Here is a 27764-nt window from a genome sequence, read left to right as displayed (position 1 = left end):
GTATTGTCCCCAGTGCTTAGAACGGTGCTTTGCACATAATAAGCACTTAACAAATGCCATCATTATTACTATTATAAAACACAAACCAAAAAAAGAGAGGGGGGTGTCACTTGCGCTCAAAAGAGTGAAGGATGAAAGGGGAGAAGGGAGGCCTGTGTAGATCCCTTCCTCAGCATGGGGTGACCAAACAGATGGGGCCGAGGCCATTTCTAGGAGAGCAAGCAGGGGTGTCAGCATTTTATTTGGAGTTTGAGGGTGAACTTGGGGCAGGGCTTTGAGGAAGGAGGTGGGGAATGGAGAGAAGGGAGGGAACGGGAAGAGGGTGGAGGGAGAGGAAGGGGAAAAGGCAACTTAGCCTTTTCTGCTGGGCTGTCTCTTCCCACCACCGGCCTAATGACTCCAGCACCGACCCTGGACAAGCCAGCTGAGCTGGTGCTTGGGCCGGGACAGGTTCAGGTGGCGGCTCCTTGTGCGGGAAGTGGTGTGGCCTCTGGGAGACCCCGGGGGCCGGACGCCAGCTGGCTTCGAAACCCCCAACACTCACCTTACCATCCAGGCAGCCTCCGGCCATCTAGGCAGCCAGCTGCTGTCGGGGGTGGGGGGCGCCGGGAATGAGAGGAGCATCCAGCCACAGGGAGAGAAGCTGCATGGCCTCGTGGAAAGAGACCGGGCCTGGGGTTCAGAGGAGCTGGCTTCTCATCCTGGCTCTGCCACCTGCCTGCTGGGTCACCTTGGGCAAGTCACTTCACGTCTGTAAAGCGGGGATGAAATACCTGGTCTCCCTCCCCCTGAAACTGGGAGCCCCATGTGAGGCAGCGTCTGTGTCTGGCCCGCTAGTCTTGTATTTCCCCCAGCACTTAGCACGGTGGATGGCACACAGTAAGCGCTCAATAAATCCCCCCAGATATCATTACTGTAAGGATGATGGGAACCTTGCTGGAGATGGAGCTGAGCCTGGACCTGTGGCCTGCCGACAGAGGACACAAAACGAAAACGGCGTCTTGTCTCCCTTTCTGGCTTCAAGGGGTGGAGCAGGCTGTTATTCCTGCCCAAAACCCGCAATGCCAATTAGATGGGCGAGATGTGCCACCCCCTTACCTTGGTGAAGTTGGCGCTTTTGGATTCCTCCCAAAGGTTCATTCATTCATTCATTCAATCGTATTTATTGAGCGCTTACTGTGTGCAGAGCACTGTACTAAGTGCTTGGGAAGTACAAGTAGGAAACATATAGAGACGGTCCCTACCCAACAACGGGCTAACAGTCTAGAAGGGGGAGATATTTACCAGGTCCTCTGCATGAGCAGAAATTCATCTTGAATCCACTGGCAAGACCCCATATGTTTGACCTGATCTCTCTCGAATGCAAGAGGACACGCAGACGTAAATGTTCTTTAAAAATGAACTTTCGGGGTTTTGTAGCTTACCCTTCATTCATTCCGTCATTCATTCAATTGTATCTATTGAGCGCTTACTGTGTGCAGAGCACTGTACTAAGCGCTTGGGAAGTACAAGTTGGCAACCTACAGGGACGGTCTTGGGAGCCAGAGGTCATGGGTTCTAATCCCGGCTCCGCCACTTGTCAGCTGTGTGACTTTGGGCAAGTTGCTTCACTTCTGGACCTCAGTTCCCTCATCTGTAAAATGGGGATTAAGACTGTGAGCCCCCAGTGGGACAACCTGATCACCTTGTAACCTCCCCAGCACTTAGAACAGCACATAGTAAGCACTTAATAAATGCCACCATTATTATTACCTAGCGCTCTGCGCATGGTAAGCATTCCAGAAATACAAGCAATTTGCCCAATTTGAGAGATGGCAAGAAAGCAGAGATTCTACGCCACTCAAAACTACTGTGGTTTTCTGCTCGCGAATTATTTTGAAGGGGTTATGACCTGGGGAAGGGGTTCTCTCAGGAAAAGCAGGAACTGCCCCTTCCCTCTAGACTGTAAGCTCACTATGGGCAGGGAGTGCATCTGCCAACCCTTTTGTACTCCCAAGCATTTAGTACAGTGCTCAAATACCACTGATTGATTGAGTAGAGCCACTGGGGGTTGGAACCTAATGCCTGTGAGCAACTGTTGTTCACAGGCACTAGAAGCAAGAGACCCCCTGGCAAGCTCGGAAGGTGGGGGGCTGTTTTGGGGGGGGACTTTCTGTCCTAAAAATGATTATATAACTTTTTTTTCCTTAAGGGAAAAAGGCCCCAGCACAATATTGGGTGGAGCGACACTCCCCTGAAGTCATTTCGTCTCTGCCTCTCTCTTCCCTTATTAACTGGGTCTGGGGAGTGAGAGAGCAACTGTGTACAAATAACAAAATTGACTATTTTGCCTCCTCTGCCTGAGGATATTACTGGCCAAAAGGCAGTCACTGAGAAGGGGGACGGGGGAGAATTGGTTCTAAATGTCTTTAGTGCTGTAGGTGGAAGGATACCACCAGTTTCATGGTTCTACCATTTCCGGGGAAAATATATTCCACATTTTGTAGGGTGAAAATATTGGCACTGTTGAGGCCAGATCATGTGGTAGCAATACTGTCAAATTTGCCTGTGTGCTTTCTCTCTCTCTCTCTCTTCCTCTCTGTTCCCCCACCCCACTTCCTCTCTTCCCTTTGTTATTCTCCACACCCCTCTAAAAACTGTGTGGCAATTCTAGAGCAGTTATCTATAAAGTTCTTCAACACAGTTGACTAGGTGGAGTTTAACGGACTTTGTGCCTGCTCCATTTTAAGCAGGCGTGAGACCGTATGTGCTCATTGAAAACAGCGTGACCGGACTGCGAGTCAGGAGACCCAGGTTTGAGTCCCAGCTCTGTCACTGGGCAACTTGTGAGCTCGGGCAAATCACTTCACCTCTCTGGGCCTCACTTTCCTCATCTGGAGTCAGTCGGTAGTATTTACTGAGCTCTTGCTGTGGTCCGAGCACTCTGCTAAGTACCTGTCTGTAAAGGTAGTGGTAAGACAGACTGTGAGCCCTGCGTGGGACCGGAATTGTGCCTCATCTCAGAACCTCGTGTATGTGCCGGCGCTTAGCACATAGTAATAAGCACTTGATAAATGCCATAATTAGGCAGTGTTTTCTACAGGGGCTGCTGAATACCTTCTAATAGTGGAAATAAGACCGAAAGTTTCAGTCCACTGTAGAGTGCTTTAAGAACCATATGTTGCGGCATGAACTGGTGTATTCCCCGGAATTTGGGGCAATGTAGTGTGTGTGATTGCCTCGCCAAACTCCGCTCCAGGGTTAAAAGTTAGCTATTGGCTTTGTGCATGGCAGACCTGGAAGCAGAAAAACGTGTGCCTCCTGTTAACTGCTGCCTTTCTGTTTATTTAGGAATCCTAAGAACCTTGCAATATGAATAATTCTTTGGAAAACACCATCTCCTTTGAAGAGTACATCCGGGTGAAAGCACGGTCAATCCCCCAGCACAGGATGAAGGAGTTCCTGGACTCCTTAGCTTCCAAGGGACCTGAAGCCCTCCAGGAGTTCCAGCAGACGGCTACCACCACCATGGTATACCAACAGGGTGGGAACTGCATTTACACAGATAGCACAGAAGTAGCTGGATCTTTGCTTGAACTTGCCTGTCCTGTTACCACCAGTGTCCAACAACAAACCCAACAAGAACAGCAGATTCAAGTTCAGCAGCCACAGCAGGTTCAGGTAAAGAATCTTATCTATCTATGCATCAATATCTCTCTACACACACACACACACACACACACACGCACGCACTTTTTGCTTGCAGGTTTAAATGCAAGTCAACTGGTTATATGGGATTTGCTTGATCTGCTATTTAAAGCTCTGCTGTTTTGGATTTTAAGTACTGATCCCCTTGCCCTTTCTTTTACCAAATTGTGTCCTCTCCCTGGAAAAGTTGTTTCACTCACTGCGCTCCTTTTCTCCCTCCCAACTGTACACTCGTGTGACAGCCAAGGAGAGGCGACTAGGTCTGCCGTGAAATTTATTCCATCAGCGCTATGTATCGTGAAGATTTGGAACTGGACGTGTTTCAAAGGCGAAAGGCTGATCGGGTTTGAAGTTCCACAAACTGGATCGTCCTCAGGCTTCCAGTTGGATATTCTGATGTCGCCAGGGTCGGTTATGCTCAGTCAGTTGGTCCTTCGCCCCAAAATGTACGGTCATGATAATAGCTTACACAGGGAGTAGAAACCTGTATTGACTTTAAAAAAAATCCTCTTTGCTTTATTTCTTTGATACCTTTAATCTACTCATAGCTTTAATACCTGTCTCATAGAGTAACTTCACGTTACTTATCCGAACAGGCTTCGGTGCCACTCTTTTAAGATGGATCACTGGTCTCACCCAGGGTAGCATTTTTTATGATCTTCTCTATTATACTTCCCTTCCATTCTTCCAGAACTGTGCTTCTTGGAATTTCTCCCTCCACTCTCTCAAGAGATGAGATAGGGAGGAGGACCAGGAAGCAGAAATTGGGAAGAAGATCTGGAAATTGGTTGTGGGGGGGCCCTGTGGGGTTAAGTTTTGAACAGGTTTGCAACCAACAGTCCGTTAAAGGTTTTTTAAACCGAACAAAACGAAACACAAAAAACAGTGTCGCTTTCCCGGGAATTGCCTCTACTGCTTCTGCTGTAGGTGGATGGAAGTTATGTTAAAGGACTTTTCTCCCCTGGCAGGTTTGCGTGGTGGCTGCTGTCCTGAGTTTTTTATATGTTTCTCTTTTAGGCCTATCTTCTAAATGGTTTAGCAGGTTGGGATCTAGTTGTAGAATATGTTGACCTAAGATGTATACTGTAAGCTTTTCACTGTGTTCTGGAGTTTCTTGCTATGTTGGTTTGTATACAGGTGTACCCCAGGTTACGGCCACCCTACCATACGTGCAACCCAGGGATACGTCCTGCACTATTTGCTGACGTACCCCAGGATCCGTAAGCCCTGTCCCTGACGTTACGTCCAATCACTGAGGTAAGTCGATTCCCTCCCTGCCCCTTCCTCCCCTTGCCCTGCTCCCTTCCCACTCTCCCCTGGTCTGAGCAGTTTTCCTGCCCTTCCCCTCCGTTCTGCCACGGCTCAGGCTCGGCCGCCACCGTCCCGCGTCTCTCTCCCGCGCTCCAGTATTGTTTTTTTTTTTCTCTGTTTAAACTAGTGATGTGTGTGGCGCCGGGGCAAACCACATGTGCAGCACCGCCCCCCTCTTTACCCTCTTCCCACTCGTAGTTCTACCTCCCTGCCCTAGCCATGGGAATGGGTACAGGGACAGACCGTCACTAGTCTTTGGAAAGAAAACAAAAAATACTGGAGCGTGGTTGGGGGAGGGGCACAGGGAAGGAGGGGGCCAAGTTTGGAGTTATGGGTGCCGGGAAAACTGCTAGGAACAGGGGACGGGGCGAGGAGATGCGGGGACAGGAAGGGATTTATGGTATCGCTTTTACTTACCCGTAAGGCTCGACTGTCATGTTGGGGCTGGTTCTGGACTGGAACCTAGCTGTCTGTATGTAAACCTCTGGGGAAACATACCCCATGATACAGCCACATTTTTGAGGAACAAAACTCGGCGGTATCGTGGGGGGTACACCTGTACACTCATTGGAAGGGAGAAATATAAACCGATGTCTCTCTGTAAAAAGTTGAAAGAATAAAGAACCTTTTGCTTGTATCCCCCAAATACGGCCCCAGGGTGAAAGAACGTGATGAGGGCCTCCTGAGAAGTTTGACATTGAGGGAGCTACTCACCGGTCTGCGTGGGTCCTTGATTCGGTGCTTTCTGAATACTCCTCGAGTGCCTGATATATGGCTTTCCTTACCGCATGGACTGGTGAACAGGAAGTGGAAGGACCAGTAATTATCCTGAAGTGTGGCCTTTGGGCACCAAACTTCTTCCGCGCCTCAATTTCTCGGCTCCTCCTCCCTTCTTCACGCCCCTTGTGTGATGAGGAGTAGTGAGCGTTTCAATTATGGACTTTGAGCTTCTTGGCAGAAAAGCAACTGATATCAGCTTAAGTAGTAGAAGGCAGTATTTCCTGAAATCACTCATTCACGTTATCTATTTGTTAGTGAATTTCTAATGCATTGGCTCACAATGACTGGTAAGATCGTAGAAGTGTTTTCTGCTATTTGAGTTAACGTTTGTCCGTTTAAAATACCCTGACACATGAAAATTTAGGGAGTTTGTTGCCGACACCTGCAACTTCCATACCGACAAAAAAAAACTGAATGTGGTGACAGATCGAGCAGGGGGTTTGCCGATGGACCGCAGGTGGTGTTCCACAGCCGCCTCTGGCTACTTCTGACAATCTCATCATGGTGAGGAATTTTTAAAATGGTGAGCTGGGCGTGGACATGAACCTTCTTTCTCTGGCGTGAGAAAAGGGAGGAGTTTGTTGTAATTTTTTTTTTAATTGGTCATGCTAATGCAGCCGCGTTGTCCCAATGGCCACATATCTTCAGCGGTACCTTCCCACACATCCTTGCCAGGAGAAAAAGAATGGGAGATGGGGGAGTTGAGGGAGGCAAGCTAGGGAGCCGGGTTGGGGTGGTGACGGTCACAGGAGCCTCCTTGCCTCCCCTTCCCTCCCAGCCCTCTATGCTGTTGGTCCAAGGGAGAGGTCAGTGTCTCCAACCTTGGTTTTTTTGTTTGTTTGTTTTTGACAGTTATCTTCTTACCTCTCTGGCCGATCCTTCTCACACTCTTTCCTTGTCTTTTCCTCTGCCTCTCGCTAACTGTGGGTGCCCCTCAATGCTCTGTTCTGGTTTCCCTTCTCTTCTCAATTTACGCTCCATGGGGGAGCTTTATCCACTCCCACGGCTTCGACTACCAGACGACACCAGCCCCCCTCTGAAATCTCGCATCTCCTCCTGCCTCCAAAACAGACTGCAAGCTCCTTGAGGGCCGAGATGATGTCGCCCTAGTGCTTAGTCCAGTGCTGCGCACAAAGTAAAAGCCCGCGAATACCACTGATTGATCGATAGATTGATTACACGGATTTCCCAAAGTTCAGTGTGTCCAAAACAACTTCCTCATCTTCCCAAATCCTCCCCTCCGCCTACCTTCCCCTGTCACCTCCCCGTCTCTCAAAACTGTAACTTTAGCGTTAGCCTTGACTCCTCCCTGTCTTTCAACCCCCATCTTCAGTCTGTCGCCAAATCCTGTCGGTTCTTCCTCTGCAGCATTTACCAGGATTCTCCCCTTTCCTCTTCCTCCAAACAGTCACCACACTGGTCCAGGCAGTATTCGTCGCCAGCCTCCTTGCTGATCTCCCTGCCTCCGGTCGATCCCCATCTCAGTCCATACACCACTCTGCTGTCTGGATTATTTTTCTGAAGAGTCTTTCTGTATGCATCTTGCCCGCTTTTCAGAAACCCCCGGTGGTTGCCTTGTCAGTCGGTCAATCGTATTTGTTGAGCGCTTACTGGATGCCGAGCACTGTACTGAGAGCTTGAGAGAGTACAATATAATAGACACATTCCCTGCCCACAACAAGCTTACAGTCTACAGTCGGAGCATTAAACTGATAAAACTACCTACCTGCTCTCCCCGCCCCACAACCCCCCGAACACCCTAAATAGGTACAGACAGGGAGAGGTGGCCCACAGACACCTTTGCTTTTTTCGCCTTATCTAATTTCAACAATCATTGTTCCCCTAGCCGTACACTCCTCCTTGTTTCACGTCATCTACCTCGTTTGGCTTTTGACTCTCTCCTCTCCAGAGCAGCGTCGATACCATGATGTTGATTTCCAGTTGGATGGTGGTCCGGTGCATTTACTAGAGAGGTTTTTTTCCCCCCCCCAGTTCCTTGGGTCTAGAGAAACTCATCTAATCCTCTTAGTTGGAGCCTGCATTAATGAGCAGAGCGACTCCAACGCTCCCTTGTACCTGCCTCCATCTTCTCTCCTTTCCTCCCTTCTCCTTCCTCTTCCCTCCCGGCTCCCCCCAAGTTTGCTAATAATTTTTTTCTTTTAATCAGGATCTGGGTTTCTTCTCCTAAATTATCTGCCAAGATTCCTTTTCCTCTTCTTAACCTAGCCCTCAAGGCATCTCAGGCTGTTTTGGCGTCCCATAGCTCAATTCCTGCGAACCTTTCCTTGTATGTATTCCCCAACACTTCTGCCCTTTATAAAAGGTTACCGATCTGAGTTTGGAACCTATCGGGCTAATGAATAATGGGTTGAGAATCTAATGAAAGTAGGCTATTAGTAAATGAGGGAGGTTGGAAAAGGTTTGTTAATGATCCATTTGGAGAACTAGAGTTCTACCAGAAAGTGTGTTAGGCATGGGGAGAGGATTTAGTACTTGATTTTTGTGCTTCAGCACCTTTGGCCTTTCCATTCATTCATTCATTCAATCGTATTTATTGAGCGCTTACTGCGTGCAGAGCACTGTACTACGTGCTTTCCAGAAAACAGCAGAATGTGGACTGAGAGGGAATATCCTCTGACTTGTAGTGAACACATTTGAATTTCATGAAGAGTAAATTATGTGGCAATTTTGGATCATCACAGGTGGCTAGAGGGAACCCAGTTGGTATTATATTTGCAAAATTCCACATGGGTTCAACAACGTGGGTATGGTGAAATGTACCCGAACATAGCTTTGGCACTTCGCCTCTTTGTAGTCAGGGCATTTCCCTGTTAATGACAGTGACAGGTCTCACCAGCCAGGCCTAGTAGCCCGCTTCTTCCGTGAGGGAAGGGGAGCAGATGTTACTGTCACAAAAGCCCTAGTTGCAGGGAGTGAGATTTTTGACCTCAAGGTCAGTCAGATAGAACAAGTCAAGGCAATTGGCATGTGGAAGACTATTGCAAAGGGGAATCATCTTGGGGGAGAGGGGTTGAGGCTATCCAAAAAGGAAATATTTCTGAACTTAATTACCACAGATGCAAAGCCTGGGTGGGTTTTTTTGTTGTTTTTTTGCGTGTCTGTGTGTGGGGGGCTGAGGGCCATATCTATTGCCACTGGACACAGAGTGAAACCTTAATAAAAGGGAAAGGCGTGACATCTAGCCTAAGAGTGTCAGAGTGAGAGAAAGCAGACACATGCAGCCTACAGAGTTTTTAGGGGCTTTCTCCTTCTGGGACCCACTGAAAGATAATCAATCAATCACATTTATTGAGCGCTTACTGTGTGCAGAGCACTGGACCAAGTGCTTGGGAAGGGCTTGAGCTGTAAGTTTACATCCTAATTTAATCTGCCCCATTCGAGGTGATCCAGAGGAAGTACTCACTAAAAGTAGAGTGTCTCTCCCGGAATTTAGAAAGTGTGCCATATTAGGGTTTTATCTTTTTATTAGGCTTCTGAAGTCAATGATTCTCAGTGCTTTATTGGGGGGCGGGGGGGGGGTTGTCAAGAGCCCTAGATGGGCATAACTGATGGGTTGAGAACCTCTTCCATTAACCATTTTGTTGCACATCCTTGATCTCCTATCTGCATGGTCTCCATAAATCTGATTAATTTATGGGCAGGAAATGTGTCATGTATGCTCCCAAGTGCTCAGTACAGTGCTTTGCACACCAGAAGCGCTCAATAAATGTGATTGATGAATTTACGCCACTGCCTGGGCCCTCTGAAAGTTTATGGAATAATAGTACTGTCTTTGCCATCAGTTTTGGACTGGGCTTTCCTTTTCTGGGACTTCCGTTTTTGTGCCTCTCTTTAATAATAATTCGCGTCCTCTGGCCTCACATTCCTTAATAATAATAATAATAATAATAATAATAATAATGGCATTTGTTAAGCGCTTACTTTGTGCAAAGCACCGTTCTAAGCGCTGAACAGTGCTTCTGCCCTCCCTCTGGAATGGGAGAGACCAAAGAGGAAGGTAGAGAGTAGAGGTTGGGAATGGAGAGCTGCTTCCCTTAGGCTCCCTTTCCCCTGGTTCTGCTGTGTTGATGCTGCAGGACTCCCGAACCCCCCCACCCACACGTGGCAGATACACTCCTTGGCTTTCTGGTATACCCCCAGTAAACCTCCCCCCCCCCCATCCTCTTTTATGAAAGGTATTGTAGTCTTTGTTCTGTCCCTAACATGCTTTCTATTCCTTTGAGGCCCCTTGGACTGGTTCCTGCCATTCAGAACCAGCCCATACCATTTCCATGTTAGAAGCACCCAATACAGTGCTATTCCCATAGTAAACGGATGCTGATGGTAGTGGTGCTCCCTAGCAAAATGCACATCTTTGAATGAAAAGAAACACGACAGTACACCAAGTTCTCTTTGAAAGCAAGGACTGCATTCTTGCCAAACCTCAAGGGAGGGAAAATTTGCACTTACAGTTCTCACCCGTTCCTGACCCCGCGTGCTGAATCCAATCTTAGATTCATGTCATAGGATAAACGTTCCCTAATTCCCTAACAACATTCCAGCCCAGACATGTAGTGAAAGGCACCCATTATCGCAGAACTGAGTGTGCTCTTGACCAAAAATTTCAAAAACAGCATTGGGTGGTCTTGCTCACAGGTCCTTGGTGGCTTTACATTGCTCCTTAGTGACCTGAGTCTCCAGCTGTCTCTTCCAGATGAGAACACGAAAGACTTTGGAGAAAATCCAGAAAAGTTTCCTCTTTTTTTCATCCCCTCCTGTAAAAATTGGAGAGTAACTCGGGAGAAGTTATTGGTGGGGCGGGATTTGGTAATGGGGAAACAAATCATTCATCTATGCGCAGAGGTCTCCAACCAAAGATCCTATGGATTGGAAAGACCTTGAAAAACCGTCGGGTTACTTTTTTAATGTCATGAGCAGGCTTCACATTTGACTTAAACTTAGTGTAGAGTAGAGCCTGATGGAAAATGTATATATATATGTATGTGCCAAAGGAGAACCAGGTCTACCCACATAGGGTTCAGTTGGAACAGTGTTATCACTCAGCTCTTCAGGGCTCTGGAGAAGAGGAAGTTGTGGAATCGCATGAATCCATCATTCATTCTCTGGGTAATAATGGGTCTGAGCTTATCAGAGGATCCAGTTGGCTGGGTGAGTTAATTAATGACCTTAGTGCCCTTTGATAATAATAACAATAATGGTATGTAAGTGCTTACTACGTGCCAGACACTCTGCTAAGCACTGGGGGGGATACAAGATACAGTCCCTGTCCCATGTGGGGCTCACAGTTTCAATCCCCATTTTACAGATGAGGCAGCTGAGGCCCAGAGAAGCAAAGTGACTTGCCCAACGTCACACAGCAGACAAGTTTTATGCTGGCTAATCTTATTTTGTTTTTACCAAAAACCAGTTTCCCTACTTTCCTGCAACTGGGGAAGGAACATCTCTCCACAGGAAAGAGAGAGGACTGTAGAAAAGTAGCATATTCTCACTGCCAAAGCTGGATGGATCTTTCAGGCTTATTCTGTGAACTAGTAGGGGGACGCGATGATCTGTGTAGATAAGAAGGTCAGCCTGAAATTAAGGAAAGAAGTCCACAGTTGCAGCATCCAAAGAAACACATCCAACCTGTCAAACTTCGAATCTACCTCCAAGGCCTCAGTCTCTCAACATCAGTGCCACCTGAGCCTCCTCCCATGACACAGTGAGGTCTTTGGGTCAGAAGGTTTGGCCATCCCTGATCTAACCATGTGAATTACTTTTCTACACCGTTCCTGGAAAACCTCCCATGTCTCACCCTGTCCCCCCCCCTTTTTCTAACCTCTCTTCTGGATGTGGAAGAGAGAGAATATTGCCAACGTTTGGGATGGGCACATGAGTGCATTTTCCCTCCACCTCTACCCCTGTTACTTAGTGGAGCTGAGAATGTGGCATTTTACAAGAAGAAATTTCCTCGTTATTCTGGGAAAGATACTTGAAATGCCATGAGCATGCAGCCTTAAAAGCTTAGGTGTATGAACAAGAGGAAAAGGGACTTGGCCAAAGGATTAGTCCTGCAAAATGGTATTTTTAATTATTCTCTTTGTTAAATACAGGAGTGAGTGGGAGGATATGTTTTTAGTAACTGGTACTTAAGCACCTACTATGTGGCAAGCAGGGTGGCCGTGAACTTAGTGTGGCAGCGCCAAGTGCTGGGATAGATATGAGGTAATTTGGCTGGACACGGTCCCTGTCCATGTGGGGCTCGGTCTGTGGGAGAGAGAACGGATATTTCAACCCCGTTTTACAGATGAGGAAATTAAGTGAAGTGACTTGCCCGAGGTCCCACAGCGGGAAATAGAAGAGCTGGGATTAGGACCCAAGCCCATGCTCTTTCCACCAGGCTTCGCTGCTTTCTTGGCTGAATTGGGCTAAACTTTATGTGGTGGCAAAAACTCTTTGCAGTGTTTGCTGTCCTGTTTATCAGTCCCTTGAAATGTTCAGTTTCTATCCTGGGTGTCTTTTCTTCGGAAAACAAAAGTCTAACAAAGTTCAAGTGATGATGGGTGGGGGTGCGGGGAAGCATCGTCTTGTAAATAAAGGCTCGAGGCAGAAAATAACCATTTGATTGTAAGCAGGGACTGTATCTCGTGGTGTTTGGGGGTTTTTTTATGGCATTTGTTAAGGGTCTACTATGTGTCAGGCACTGTTCTAAGCTCTGGGGTTCATAGAAATTAATCAGGTTGATCACAGTCCCGGTCCCACGTGGGGCACGCAGTCCAAGTGGGAAGGAGAACAGGAATTGAATCCCCATTTTACAGTTGAGAAAATTCAGGCACAGGGAAGTGAAGTGACTTGCCCAGGGTCACGGAGCAGATAAGTGGCAGAGCTGGGTTTAGAATCCAGGTCCTCTGACGCCCAGGCTCTTTCCTCTAGGCCACACTGCTTCCCATTTGTGCTCTCCCAAGCGCTCTTCACACGGGCCCTTGAGAAACACTATTGATTGACTAAACAGCAAGGTTTTCATGATGAATTGTGCAACGCTGGATGAGGGTCAGGTCTTCCGGGTGATGCGTTGGGTGTAGCAACTTGCCTTACCATCTTTATACTAGTCCGTTTCATTTTAATGTTAATCCTGAGACCAGATAAATCACTTTCCATAAAGAGACGAAATGAAACCCTTGGGGCACTGTAGGCTATGATTTGAGAAACAATTAGTTTTAAGCAGAGGAAGATAGAGGAATAATGTGCTTCTTAATTCCCCCTCTATTGCTTTTAACGACTGCCATTAGTTCCTGCCTTCATTCCTCTGGCTAAAAAAAAAATATCTAGCTTTTCTTGGTCGAAGGCTCATCAAATATAGTCAGTTCTCCTATAACACAGGGTTCCATTCCCGATGACCCGAAGTTAAGGCAAATTCGCTTGATGGTACGCCTCGACTGACACAGCGTGCATGGGCGCAGTCGTTGCTTTCCGGCAGCGCCTCGCATTGCGTCCGGACAGACTTGCGTGTTGAAGGAACAGTCCTCAATTCCCCAGCAGCATTGTCTCCAAAATGCACAGCGAAAATAGGTACTATGGGAGCGCTGACTCATTTTACTTGTTAGGTTGTTGGGCACCTTACTCGGGAAACAAGTCTCCCACTGACATCAGGCACAGTTTGGGCATTTTCAAGTGTGAACATCTCTCTCTTTACTATAGAGACAGCTTAACTCCTAGCTTCTGTTTTGCAAGCTGCTTCATTGTCAAGCATTTGGGCCCTGATTTTATTTTTTTTTAAATAAGTGTCTGTTAAGCACTTTCTATGTTTCAGGTACTGTACTAAGCACTGGAGGATACAAGCTAATCAGGTTGGACACAATTCGTGCCCCACATGGGGCTCACAGTCTTCATCCCCATTTTATAAATGTGGTAACCGAGGCACAGGGGAGTTGCCCACGGTGACACAGCAGACAAGTGGCAGAGCCAGGATCAGAACCCAGGTCCTTCTAACGCCCGGGCCCGTGCTGTATCCACTAGGCCATGCAGATCTTACCGGAGAAGCAGTGGAAATAGTGCGAGAAACTATAACTCTCTCTTCTTTATGGCGAGCAACTCTGTTAAGGGTTGTTGCTCAGTTTTGCCAGAGCATTTTATGTTACTTTGTGTGTGTTCATTCCTTGGTATTTATTAAGCACCCATGATGTGCAAGCCTGGGGAACTCCGTGGGTGAGAATGACATGAGGGAGCTCACAGTCTAAGACTAGTTGGGGGCCAGGAGAATGGGTGCTGCCCACGCTCCACCACTTACCTGCTGTGTGACCTTGAGCAAGTCACTTCGCTTATCTGTGCCTCAGTTGCCTCATCTGCAAAATGGGGATTAAGACTCTGAGCCCATGTGGGATAGGGACCGTATCTAACCTCATTTGCTTGCGTCTACCCCAGCATCAAGTACAGTGCCTGGCACATAGGAAGCGCTCAACAAATTCCATTTTTAAAAAAAGAAACCAGCAACGGCATAGGAACACAAACACTGCTCAAGACATAGATACGACGAAGACAGTAAGCGCACCAGAGCTGACCCAAGTTTCAGGTTCCTCAAGGCCCAGTTAGGGCTGTAAGTCAGAGTCATCGTAGCCTCAGCCCCAGGCTTCCCAGCGGTCTAAAAGTTGGGAAGGCATGTTCCCGGTTGGGCCTCCCAGTGTGGCCTTGGAGAAGAGGAGGCGAGACGGAAGTCCGAGTAACGTGGGGGTCGCGCAGCTTGTCTCCGGGGAGGCGGGCCTGGGGGTTCCGGTGTTAAAGGAGCAGAGTCCAGCCTTGCTTTGTCCGGGTGGTCCGCGTCCACTCTCCCCACCCTGCGGGACTTCTCGCCAGGTCGATGGGGCAGCGTCTCACGATTTCCCTCCGACTGAATGGGTCCCGTGAAGGACGGCGAGGAGCTCAGCTCGAGACCCGCGGGCAGCAGTTCAGTCGCTCCGTTGCCGTTGGGTTTCCTCCGGCGTGCTGCCGTGGCGGGGAGCGGGGCCGACGGCCGGGACGAGTCTCGCGGGCTGACGTTCGGGTGACTTGTTGTTGCTGCAGGTGCAGGTGCAGGTCCAGCAGTCCCCTCAGCAGGTGTCAGCCCAGCAGCTCTCTCCTCAGCTGACCGTCCATCAGGCTGCCGACCAGCCGATACAGGTCCAGGTGCAGATCCAAGGCCAGGCCCAGCAGCAGGCCCCCCAGGCCATTCAGAGTCAGTCTCTGCAGAACCCGAGCCCGTCTCAGCTTCAGGCAGCTCAGATCCAGGTGCAGCACGTGCAGACGGCCCAGCAGATTCAGGCCCCGGAGATCCAGGAGGAGCACATACAGCATCAACAGATCCAGGCCCAGCTCGTGGCGGGGCAGGCTATCGCCGGGGGCCAGCAGATCCAGATCCAGACGGTCGGGGCCCTGTCCCCGCCGCCGTCCCAGCAAGGCTCGCCGAGGGAGGGGGAGCGGCGGATCAGCACGGCCAGCGTTCTTCAGCCGGTGAAGAAACGCAAAGTGGATATGCCGATTACCGTGTCATATGCTATTTCTGGGCAGCCAGTTGCTACCGTGCTGGCTATTCCCCAGGGTCAGCAGCAGAGTTACGTGTCCTTAAGGCCAGACCTATTGACAGTGGACAGCGCTCACTTGTACAGTGCCACTGGGACCATCACCAGCCCGACCGGAGAGACCTGGACCATCCCCGTGTACTCTGCCCAGCCCCGCGGCGACCTGCAGCAGCAGAACATAACCCACATCGCCATCCCTCAGGAGGCCTACAACGCGGTCCACGTCAGTGGCTCACCGACAGCCTTAACGGCCGTGAAGTTGGAAGATGACAAGGATAAGATGGTGGGCGCCACATCCGTCGTGAAAAACTCGCACGAGGAAGTAGTGCAGACCCTGGCCAACTCCCTCTTTCCGGCGCAGTTCATGAATGGCAACATCCACATTCCGGTGGCGGTGCAGGCCGTAGCGGGGACCTACCAGAATACGGCGCAGACTGTGCACATATGGGACCCCCAGCAGCAGCCGACCCCACAGGAGCAGACGCCGCAGCAGCAGCAGCAGCAGCAGCAGCAGCAGCAGCTTCAAGTAACCTGTTCAGTAAGTGAAAGTTTTCTGCCGCGCAGCCGACTTGACATTTTGGCTCACGAAGGAAAATGTCAAGTCAGGCCGCACGCCTCGTGGCCGTGAATTGTTCCGCAGTGAGCACGCGTAGTTGTCGGTTCAACACGAGACTTATCGCACACACCGCACCACACGCGCACCCGACACGGGGCCTTACTCGAGAAGCCGAAACTGCTCTCCGGAGCGGAGGGACTTCCAGCGGTTGGAAGAGAGGGAACGTGGCCCGGTGGATGCCGATTTTGGAGGCTCTCCAGAGGGGTAGCTCCTTGAGGATTAGATGTCTGGGATAGGCTAGGCACTGCCCGGAGTGTGAGATCAAAGGCACAAAAAGCCAGAAGCGGGCTGAGGAGATGCTGGGAGTAAACTGCATTAGAAGAGCGAGTTGGATGAAAGATAAAGGAGAGAAAATTGGGCAGTACCGAGGCCTGAGGGGAAGCCCACCTAGCAGTCCTTTCGTGAGGTAGTAGAAAACCCAAGTTTAATTTTAGGACTAAAGTGGACGCTCCTTTTATGCATCACAGCTGGGTCTTTAAGGCCTGGGATTCTGCTTCTAACGGGTGCAAACTCCAATCGAAAACCGGTTAACTGCAGCCCTTTTAAAAGGCAGAGGGCTTTTGTGCCCCCGTCGTAGTTACTACTCGGCCGCAGTCATTTTTTTGACCCGAGTTCCTGTTCTAAAGAGTCAGGAATTCACACCGGGAAGGTGGACAACACCCCCTGGCCAATCCGTTCATTATTCAGTTTTGGTGCCAGGCTTGACTTCCCCGGCCATTTTTAATGCTGCGGCGGGGGAGCCCGTATTGATTTAGGGCCCGGGTCTTCACTGTGAGTCTCCTCAAAGCCATCCAACTCCGTTAAAATACGTTGAAGGTCTTAGGTGCCTGGTCATATGATTTACCAATTAAAAACTGGCTGGCACCATAGACTGCCACCCGTTTGCGGGTCATTTTAGCTGTGACCATCCCGCTGGTCGCTTCTCGATTTTCTCTGCTCGGCGGTTCCTCACCCGCCCCCGTGCATCCGATGAAAATTTCCCACATCCAAAGTGCACAGCAGAGTCGGGGGATGCACAAAGCCAGGAGAAGTGAGAAGATGCGGCTAAGGCCTTCCAAAGTCCCTGCTAGGCCACGGCTGGGAGAGACCCAGTTTAGGGTCTCGAAGCGGCATAATTACAGTTAGCCTAGTATTTTGTGGGTTTCAAATCACTGTGTGTGCAATCGCAGAATTCTGCGTCGTCTTAGACCAGGAGTTCACAGATTTTGTTTCTGACTTTTCACTGACACACTTAAGATTTTTGGTGTTGTTGTTGTTGTTTTTTTCTGCAGCGTACCTACTGAAAGATATTTTGTATAGCCATAAACAGAGCAACAAGGCAATTTGCTATACGGGGACTCGGAGGGCCATCGCCCCCATGGGATGGGGGGCATCTTTGGGGCACAGTGGGCAGCCAGAGCTGCTGGTGGCTAGGTGGTTAGATGGTTAGATGTCTGCTCTACTTCTTTCCCCCTACAGCAGGCCCCCAGGGATTTCCTTCGTCCTCACCCGGGCCGGGCCAGGGGCGCCTCTCGCCACTGGCCCCGGAGCCTAGGGGGAGCGAGCGGGAAGCCACCCTGCCTCACCCCCGGCCTGCCCGGAAAGCCTGGGGGACCTTCCGGGGGTGAGGCGGGTGTCGGGGCTGCAAGGTTGGTTTGCCCAGCTGCTGCACTATTCCCAAGGCCAGGGGATGGCATCCTCTGCCTCTGCCGCCGCCGCTCAGGCGTCGGCGGCCCTGGCTCAGCTGGCCCCTTCTGGGCCAAGCTCTGGGGGCACTGCCGCTTGGCTGGTGGTGACATTGGCGGCAGCAGAAGGCGGAGACGGCGCAACCGCAGAGGGTAAGTACCCTCTCTCTCACCTCCTGCCTTCCTGTGTCACCTCCCCTTTCCTTCTCACCTCCTCCCTTCTTCCGTCTCACCTCCTTTCCTCCCCCTCACCTCCCTCTCTTCTTCCCTCTCACCTCCTCCCTCCCTCCGTCTCGCCTCCTTCCCTCCTTCTTCCCTCTCACCTCCTTCCATCCCTCCCTGTTCTCTCGCCCTCCCTCCCTCTCATGTCCCTCCTTTCTTCTCACCTCCCTCCCTCTCAGCCCCTCCTCTCTCCATCCCACCCTCTCTCCATTCTCCTTCCCCCTCTCTCCATCTCACCCTCCCTCTCCCCGCCTTTCCTTCTCACTTCCCTCTTTCTGTCTTCCCAACCCATTCCATCTGCTGCCATAGCAGTCATATGTATAGCTGTTGTTTATTTAATTGCCTACTTACAAAAATTATTTTTTTGTCCCCTTTTACCTACTGAATCATTGACAGTTTGTGCCTGTCTAGCTCCCCAATTAGTTTGCAGGGAAACAGGGAAGCATCTTTTATTTCTGTTAAACGTTTGAGTGCTCTGCCCCCAGGCTCTCAATAAATGCTGTTGAAGATTCCTGTTTTCCCCCCGAGCTCCTCTTCTGGAAAGCCTGCTCCCTCAACTTCACCCCCGTGCTGGAAAAGGAGAAGTTGGTCCCTTGAGTGGAGCATTTTATTTGTGTATTTAAGTACTTTCTCCGTGTCAAGCACTGTACTAAGTGATGGGGTAAATGTGAGACGGTCATGGTTGTCTGGGGTCCTCCACTTTTAAGGACTCGGATGTCCAAATTGGATTAGAACATGACATCCTGTTATTTCAGAGAAGGGACTTTTTGGATGGCTGAATTAAATTTTTCCTGTGGAAATTGTGCAGATAATATAGCTGTAGGGGCTGACCCTTTGCAGTGCCGGAAAAAGCACCCCATCAACCCCAGCCTATCTGCTACTGATTTTGGATTTTTAGGGCTCTACTGTAAAATGCATCATCAGGAAAATTAGAATTTTCTCAGGTGATAAATGTCTCATTTGCTTCTGGTGACACATTTGACTTCTCTTTGGTAGATCTTGAACTGTTAAAATATTTAAATAGCTGGGAGGTAGGGAATCAAATTTCTGCAAATTCAGTAGGCTTTAAAGCTTTATAATGCCTTTTTTTTCCCCAAAAACAAAAACACCCTCCACCCTATAGCTGGGGTGAGGATTCTTGGGGCTTAAAAAATATAATTCGGAGAGGGTGATTGTTGGATTTTATGTTTTGGAGCAAGAAGAGTAACAGGCAGTAGGTAACCACAAATTTACCATGGATATGAAGGAGGCTCATTTTTACAGAATGGAAAGGAGGAAAATCCCCCTAGGAAAAAATCTTAGCGCATTTTTCAAATAAGATCATCCTGACATCTCATTGCAAAATAGCTGGCAGCTCTATTGATGACAGAGGAGGTAGTGACAGTTTGTTACACTTAAGGCACCAAGTTGATTTGAGTCAACAGGGGCAGAATTGGGATGGATTTGTTGATCTGCTGAAGCCCATTATGGCAGTGGTAATTTTGAGAAAAATTTTGAAAATTAAATTTGTTCAGCTTTTTGGGGGGTTTAACCCTAATTTAAAAAAATGGATTGAGGATAGAAATCAAGTTAAAGTTGATTTTTTTTTTAAAAAAAAAAGCAACTAAAAATCCACACCCTACCTATTAATCAGCAATTTCACTGCCATATCTACCTTTCCTCCTTTGGCCATCTGGCACAGGTCTTTACAATAAAAAAGTAAGATTTATCAAACAATAATAATATTCCACTTCCAGGAAATATATTATTAGTTTGATTTAGTCCCTTGAGAGGTTTCACGGATCAGAGGGGCAAAAAAAAAAACCCCTCCGTATAAATTTCAGAGTGTAGAAGGAGGAGACCTTCTTGATCAAATGATTGAATTTGGAAAATTTGGCTTAGTTCCATTAGCCTTCACTGAAGTAATCTGAAAAACTGAAGGGTGAAAGGAGTTAAGAATATCATTTTCTGAGCGGTATTTATTGGTTATCATACTACTGAATAGGAGCTCCACAAAGCCAAAATAACAGCACCCTAACCCTGTTTCCTCTGTGTACTTGTCGCTTCATATTTTTCATCAGAAGTTGCTGATTACCAACAGTGACCAGAGAGGAGAATCCTTCCTGCCAGTTTATGCACATTGTTGCAGTTAACACACATAGCATGTGCCCTTGGGAATGGGGGAGGAACCAAACTTAATTATATATGCACCAAATTATATTGTCCATTTGAAATGGGCAATTGTAATTAAAACATCTGCATTTCTCAACTGACTTGAATAGAAATCTTGTCAGAGTTAGTAGAACCCGTACATGATTTTGTTTGGGTTCTTTGTTGTTGTTGTTGTTGATGATGAGGTTGAACATATACTGTAATGTCATGAAGCTCCTCTTTTCTGTTTGTTCCTTTCCTTGGAATTGGGATAATAATGATATTTGCCACCCTTTTCCTCTTTAAGAGCTGAGTTGACACAGCGGGCAGAGGCAGACATCTGTCCAAGTGATTATAAGCCAGGTGTCTTCTGGCAGTTTAGATTAAAGCCAGTTTGCAAGTTTTGATCTAGAAAATTCCCAAAGGGGATTTTGACGTGGGGGTGGAGGGGAAGTTCAGGTGACAGTTGTTTTCTTTATAAAAAAACAAAACAAAAAATCCCCCCCCCCAAACAGTTTTGAAATGTTAGTGGTTTTGTTCGTAGAACGTGTCCATTTCGAGGGGGTCTTGTAATAATACAGAAATCCTGCCGGTCATCGTTATTTCCCCAAAGAACCAGCTTTAAATGGGTGGTGTGGCTTTTGGAGTTTATTACAAACTTCTGAATCCAGTTGGGTTTAATCCAAGAGTCGTAATCGGGACAACAGAGTGATCTTTTAAACAAAGATTAAGGTCTCGGCCCCCTTCTCCAGTCTTTCCAGCAGGGGGCGATCGTCTATGGGATCTTGAACATTTAAGCGGGTTTTTTGGGGGGGGTTTTATAGCATTTATTAAGCGCTTACTATGTGCAGTGCACTGTTCTAAGCGCTGGGGAGGTTACAATGTGATCAGGTTGTGATCCGGTTGTCCCACGGTGGGGGGCTCACAGTCTTAATCCTCATTTTACAGATGAGGGAACTGAGGCACAGTGAAGTGAAGTGACTTGCCCAAAGTCACACAGTCCTGTTTGGACACTGTTTTAGTCGCTGCCTTTCAATGTTATAATGCATTTATTTGCATTCTGCCTTAATTAACCAAAGGCCTAGGGGCACCCGCAGGGAGGTGGTGGTCCTGGGGCAGTGATCCCCCCCCCCACCCCTTCCCGATATGTAAAGTCGGCCTGATTGTTAAGAAGGAGCAGCGAAAGAGTCTTAAAGGACCGCCTTTGGTCAGGGAGCTCTAGGGTAAGGGGAGTTGGGTGGCTAAAGAAGAAAACTTGCAAATTTGGAAAAGCTGCCCGAGAGCTCAAAAGGGCATAGCGTCAACCAGCGTGGTCCAATGATCCCAGCTCCCTTCCCTAGCTCCATGGCACCCTAAGCTCATTTGATTCCTCAGTGCCTTTAGTAATGATGCCAGTAGTATGTATATGCCACTTTCACTTCCCCAGCACACTACCAGTGTCATTTTTTAAAAAATCTTCCAGGAGGTCCCTGGGGAGCTGGATGAGGGAGTGCAAGTGCTTTGGAGTCAGGTAAGGGAGCAATGATACCAGGGAGCTGGGATTCAGGGTTAGGATGCGACCGTTGAGACCAAAAGTGTCCTATTCCCATTTTCCCCACCGTTCCCTTCCCTTCCCCTCCCCTCCCCCCCCCCCCCCCCCCCCCCCCCCCACGTCCATTCCCCTCCCCTCGCCCCCCTCCCATCACCCTTGGTAATTTGGAAGCAGAGGGTCAGACGTGCCATAAGCAAATTTGGGGTACCATTTCTTAGCTGGTTTGCTTAAGGGGTTGGGGGGAGGGCCATAGTGTGACACGCCTATGATTGTCTATCTTTCACAGGCTCAAGCTGTCCAGGTTGCCGAAGTTGAGCCACAACCACAGCCGCAGCCTTCACCCGAACTCCTGCTCCCAAATTCCCTGAAACCAGAAGAAGGGCTTGAGGTGTGGAAGAGCTGGGCGCAGACCAAGAACGCTGAGCTGGAGAAGGAGGCCCAGAACAGACTAGCACCAATTGGGAGTAAGTGTTTGGGACTGGAACTTTAGAGATACAAGGCTGAGCGGGAAGCGTAGACACAACTCACTCCACGTCAGGGGACGTCTGGGTTAGAGAGCCTAAGCAGAGACTTATCTACATCACAGAATGACTCTTTCTGGCCCCCAACACTTTCTCCAGCTTCCCGTGACTTTATGATTAGCAGCTGTCTCTTATGTCACCTGCACCGAGTCCACTTGCGGGAGGACCTGGCCTCTGCCTTGGTGGTTTTTCACCCTCAGCAGGCTGTCTGTGCTGGTAGCTCAGGGGATCCCTTGGGGACGAGGCGGGGATCGGAGCCCTGGAGCCACGACCCCGATTTTAAAGCCCCTGGAGCTGCAGTTTAGCGCTGCTGCCCGGCAGGGAGCTGTGACTCCAGAGCTACAACCTTCCCATCTTGTTCCCAGAGGATCCCCCAGACTGTCTGGACAGTACCTCGCCTTGCCTCTCTAACCCTCTCGCCTTCCACCCTTTGCCTTTCCTTCTCTCCCTCCTTCATTTCCTTTTCCTCCTCCAGACACCCCCTGCCCAGTCTTCTTAATAATAATCTAATAATGATGGTGTCTGTTAAGCACCTACTATGTGCGAAGCACTCTTCTGAGCGCTGGGATAGATAAAAGGCAATCGGGTTGTCCCACACGGGGCTCACAGTCTTAATCCCCATTTTACAGATGAGGTAACTGAGGCCCAGACAAGTGAAGTGACTTGCCCAAAGTCACCCAGCACACGAGTGGCAGAGCCGGGATTAGAACCCGCGTCCTCTGGCTTCCAAGCCCGTGCTCTTCCCACTAGGCTATGCTGCTTCCCAAAGAAGCCTTCGTTCTGGGTCCTCTCAATTACTGCCCCAAGTTTGCCACTAAGCTTAATTTGAAGGCAGCACCCTATTTTTTTTTAAATGGTGTGTAAGTGCTTACTATGTGCCAAGCATTCATTCATTCAATCGCATTTATTGAGCGCTTACTGTGTACCAAGCACTATATTAAACGCTTGGGAGAATACAATCTAACAAGACATTCCCTGCCCACAACGAGCTCACAGTCTAGAGGGGGAGACAGACCAATATAAATGAATAGATAAATAAATTACAGATATATACATATGTGCCGTGGGGACGGGAGTGGGGGTGAATGATGGAGCAAGTAAGAGCGGCGCAGAAGGGAGTGGAAGAAGAGGAGAGGAGGGCTTAGGGAAGGCTTCTTGGTCAGGGAGCTCTGTACTGAGGTCTGGAGTAGGTGCAGAATAATCAGATTGAATGCAATCCCTGTCCCACATAGGGTTCTCAGTCTTAATCGCCACTCGAGGTGAGGTAACTGAGGCACAGAGAAGTGAAGAGACTTGCCCATGGTCACACAGCAGACCAGTGGCAGAACCGGGAGTAGAACCCAGGTCTTCTGATTCCCAGGCCTGGGCTCTTTCCACTAGGCCATGCTGCTTATCATTGCCTATGCAGTATTATAGACTGCATCATTGTTGCTTCTTAGCCACTTTGGGCTTTAAAAATGAACTTCTCTGTTACCTGAAGTGTATTCCTTTAAAAAAAAAAATGGGAAAAAAGCAATATAATTCAGTAAACACAAAGGGATCAAGGCCTTTTAATAATTCTGTGTCACTTGGGTGACTTAATGATGAACTCCCTGGCCCCCCATCTTCCACAAGAAGTGCCAGGATTCAGGAATTTCCACTGTTAGGACTTGAGGGAGGGGAAACTCCTCATTCTTCCTTTATCTTTTTTCTTTCTTTCTCTTCTCTTTTCTCTTCTCTTCTCTTCTCTTTTCTCTTCTCTTCTCTTTTCTCTTCTCTTCTCTTTTCTCTTCTCTTCTCTTCTCCTCTTTCTCTCCCCACCCCTGTTTTTCCTTTACTGCGGCTGGTTAGTGGTAGTACCAAGCCAGAAGTACTTGATGCTGAACCAGAAATGGCCAGAAAGTTGTCTAGTTTCCAAGATTGCACCCTGAAGTGACTTCCTGAGCCCTTTTAAATTTGTGGCATTACAGCTTCAGTCAAAGAGACATAAAGCCACCGCATTTCCTCCCCTTTGGCTGTAGCTTTTCACTTACTGTTCAGTCCCATTCAATTCCACAGGCTGTAACCAACGTTTCTTCTGTGTGGGACGGTGCAGTACCAAGGCTGAAAAATACATTTTATTGTATAAGAAAGTCACTGAGATCAATAAGTGAGTAAAACTATCTCATAATTGGAGCGTCAAAACGAAAGGGTGCCGGTTAAAGTAAAGTTAGCCATAAGACATAAAGTGTTTTACTTTGTTCAAAACTCAAAAAATTGACCAAAACAGTATAAATATATTAAACGACAAGGTTAAAAAAAAACACACTGGAGTTACCCGATCAGATAGTAATGCAGTTATGAATCAGTAAGAAAAAATTGAGTTAGATATTTTTCTGTTTGCATAAAGACAAGAAAGACACTTTGTGCCTACTAGACTAAAGATCTCTCATCTAATGCCAAACAGAGAACAAGCAGCTCCTGAAATGGGCTCTAAACCTCTCTTTTTAAGTCAGAATACTGTTGAAGGGGTAGGGATGGAGACGGAGTGAGAAGTGGGAGGTTTGAGCCAAGGTAAACTTGGTGGGTTAGCGCAAAGTGCATTGCTGTTAAAATTCAAGAGCATTACAGCAGGAGAGCCCTGAATAGCCAAGTTGATCAATCAATCAATCATATTTATTGAGCGCTTACTGTGTGCAGAGCACTGTACTAAGCGCTTGGGAAGTCCAAGTTGGCAACGTCTAGAGACGGTCCCTACCCAACAGTGGGCTCACAGTCTAGAAGGGGGAGACAGAGAACAAAACAAAACATATTAACAAAATAAAATGAATAGAATAAATACGTACAAGTAGAATACATAGAGTAATAAATGCGAACAAACATATATACATATATACAGGTGCTGTGGGGAAGGGAAGGAGGTAAGGGGGAGGAGGAGGAGAGGAAGGAGAGCAAGTTTATTAAAAGTAGTGTCCACTGCGTGGCATCAGTCAGGAAGCCAAAAGGTGACCACCTTCTTCAGACTGGTTGGAATTAATTCATTCAGTCGTATTTATTGAGCGCTTACTGTGTGCAGAGTACTGTACTAAGCACTTGGGAAGTACAAGTCGGTTACATATTCATTCAGTCGTATTTATTGAGCGCTCACTGTGTGCAGAGCACTGTACTAAGTGCTTGGGAAGTACAGGTCGGTAACGTCTAGAGACGGTCCCTACCCAACAACGGGCTCACAGTCTAGAAGGGGGAGACAGCAACAAAATAAATGAATAAAATAGAGTAGTAAATATGTACAAATAAAATAGTGTAATAAATATGTACAAATCTATACAAGTGCTGTGGGGAGGGGAAGGAGGTAGTGCGGGGGGGGCGATGGAGGGGGGAGGAGGAGAGGAAAAAGGGGGCTCAGTCTGGGAAGGCCTCCTGGAGGAGGTGAGCTCGCAGTAGGGCTTTGAAGGGAGGAAAAGAGCTAGTTTGGCAGATGTGGGGAGGGAGGGCATTCCAGGCCAGGGGAAGGACGTGAGCCGGGGGTCGGCGGCGGGACAGGCGAGAATGAGGCACAGTGAGGAGGTGAGCGGCAGAGGAGCGGAGGGTGAGGGCTGGGCTGTAGAAGGATAGAAGGGAGGTGAGGTAGGAGGGGGCGAGGTGATGGACAGCCTTGAAGCCTTGAATCCAGAGTGTTTTGCCCCCCCCCCCCCCCCCCCCCAAAAAAAAAAAGTTGGCTTAAAAATGCCCTGCATCTTTTGGGCCAGTAGACAGAGCCGTGTACTTTATCTGTTTTTTGGATGAGTAAACTGGGGCTGAGACAAGAAAGGAGAAAACAATGAGGAAAATCCTGTAAGATGTTGAGGAGCTTGGGAGTAATTGGTTACAGACGTCACAACCTAAATTCTCAGATATGCCAGGGAAGAAGGCTAAGCGTGATGTCCTGGCCTCAGACCACCACTGAGATTTTGCGCCCTAAGAGAACAGTGGGTCCGGAAAGATTAATCTGTCGGTTTTGTTCTGCAGGACGTCAGCTACTGAGGTTCCAAGAAGATCTCATCTCCTCGGCAGTGGCAGAGTTGAATTATGGGCTGTGTTTAATGACACGGGAAGCCCGCAATGGAGAAGGGGAGGCCTATGACCCAGATGTGCTGTACTACATCTTCCTGTGTATTCAGAAGGTAAAGGGAGGGGGAGAGGGGAGAAACGGACCTCGAGCTACATTTCGACTGTTAAAAAAAAGAAAATAGGTGGCGGTTGCAAAGGAGCTTCAGTGACTTTAATTCGTGTTCACTATAACTCAACCTTTGTTAAGAACCTGCTGTTTTTATTTTAACCGTTGTAGCAACTGAATTAAAAAACCAACGCCTCGACCTTTTGATGCCACCGAGAGTACAAAAATTTAGGTTTGGTCTTCGATGCACTTTTTTCCTAAGGACAAAGGAAGGCATTTAGGACTGTTTAGCGAAGTGGTAGCGATAGGGCAAAGGGACACCCCCAGCAAGGTTTAGGGAAAATGGCAGAGGTTGAGAAACGACAGGAAGCAAAAGCCAGAAATGTGTCAGCAGCTTGCACCTTGCAGCTGCTCACAATGAAGGAGGGGCCTACGAAATCTGCAGAGTGAAAAACGTGCACAACCCGTGGTGGAATGCCATAGTAAAAGAGCGGTGGGTTCCTGAGGAGGTTGACGAGAGTTTTTGACAAGGACAGTTCGTCACACTTAGTGCCAAATTAAAACCCCGTGAAACTGCAGAGTGGTCTCCCCTCTTACGTAGCTCTGAGACGTGGACCAACCGCAGCTTTTCAAGCAGTTGGGCAGCCGACTCCTGCCACCCACACTCGGCGGCAAACGGCCGGACAGGCCACCAAGAAGAAGGTCCTAGAGTGCAGTCGGCTCCCCCTTTTTTGAGGCGGTGCTCATGGCCCCGCAGCTGTGGGTGAGACGGGAAGAGGATGGATGGAGGAAAACAGGACGCCCGAGCTTGTAGCTGTACGGTGAACTGAAACGGGGGTCCGTGCGAGCGGAGAGGCCGCAACAGATATGTAAATGTCACAGTGAAGCCTGTCCCCACTCTGCGTGACATAACAGAGCAGCCGACTATGTGGCGACCGGGAAAGGAGTCCCCTCTGGGCTGTAAGCTCATCGTGGACAGGGAACGTGTCTGTTGTGCTGTACTCTCCCAAGTGCTCAGTACAGTGCCCTGCCCACGGTCAGCACTCAAGAAATACGATTGATTGATTGATTGGTTGAGTTGCTCTCCTGGAGCTGAGACTTTAGGGGGGATCGCGGGGCAGATTTGGAAACTGCAACAGGTGGTCCAAGTGGCAGTGCATCAGGGTGGTAAAAGATACTCTGCGTGCAATGTGGAATGGCATGTTGGTCATACTATAGGTCGTCTCAGCCGCACCACGTGCGGGGCTAGGATCTCATCGTTAATAGTGATGTCTTCGAATGTGAAGAATAACCTTTCACCCCCTTCCCTTCTCTCTTTCCCTCTCCCCCCCTCCCGAAGTTTAACTCAGATTAGGATTGGGGAGAGGAGTTTGATTTTCAGTGCGCTTAGCTAAAGACCCAAAGTAGCTACTTGTGTGTGCACTGCAGTTTATCTCTGGGCAAATTTCCGAGTATCATTCCGCTTTCACGAGAGTTTGGGGGGTATGTCCAGCAAGCTTCTAAAACCTATCCTAGGAATCAATTGGTTTTCTCTTACGCGGGTAACTACTGCACTAGCCTTCTCTCTGATCTCCCATCCTCGTGTCTCTCTCCACTTCAATCCATACTTCATGCTGCTGCCCGGATTATCTTTGTCC

The 27764-nt window shown here is 48.6% G+C and overlaps 1 protein-coding gene across 5 annotated transcripts in view; it reads left to right on the top strand.

Annotated features, from left to right (window-relative positions):
• The window catches only part of QRICH1 (glutamine rich 1), a 63489-nt gene that overhangs the window by 17570 nt on the left and 18155 nt on the right, over positions 1 to 27764 (top strand). For 3 of the 5 annotated variants that reach the window (XM_038771707.1, XM_038771708.1, XM_038771712.1), the window contains exons 2-6: positions 3331 to 3660; positions 14836 to 15867; positions 21424 to 21471; positions 21779 to 21956; positions 25980 to 26134. In XM_038771707.1, the coding sequence (XP_038627635.1) occupies positions 3352 to 3660; positions 14836 to 15867; positions 21424 to 21471; positions 21779 to 21956; positions 25980 to 26134 (1722 nt within the window). In that variant the 5' untranslated portion in view covers positions 3331 to 3351. The remainder of the gene's footprint in view (positions 1 to 3330; positions 3661 to 14835; positions 15868 to 21423; positions 21472 to 21778; positions 21957 to 25979; positions 26135 to 27764) is intronic. The other 2 variants (XM_038771711.1, XM_038771710.1) reach the window with 2 other exon arrangements.

Source organism: Tachyglossus aculeatus, chromosome X1, assembly GCF_015852505.1.
Source record: "Tachyglossus aculeatus isolate mTacAcu1 chromosome X1, mTacAcu1.pri, whole genome shotgun sequence".
NCBI lineage: Eukaryota > Metazoa > Chordata > Mammalia > Monotremata > Tachyglossidae > Tachyglossus > Tachyglossus aculeatus.
Note: the sequence above shows the minus strand (reverse complement) of the source record. Positions and strands in the feature narration are given on the sequence as shown.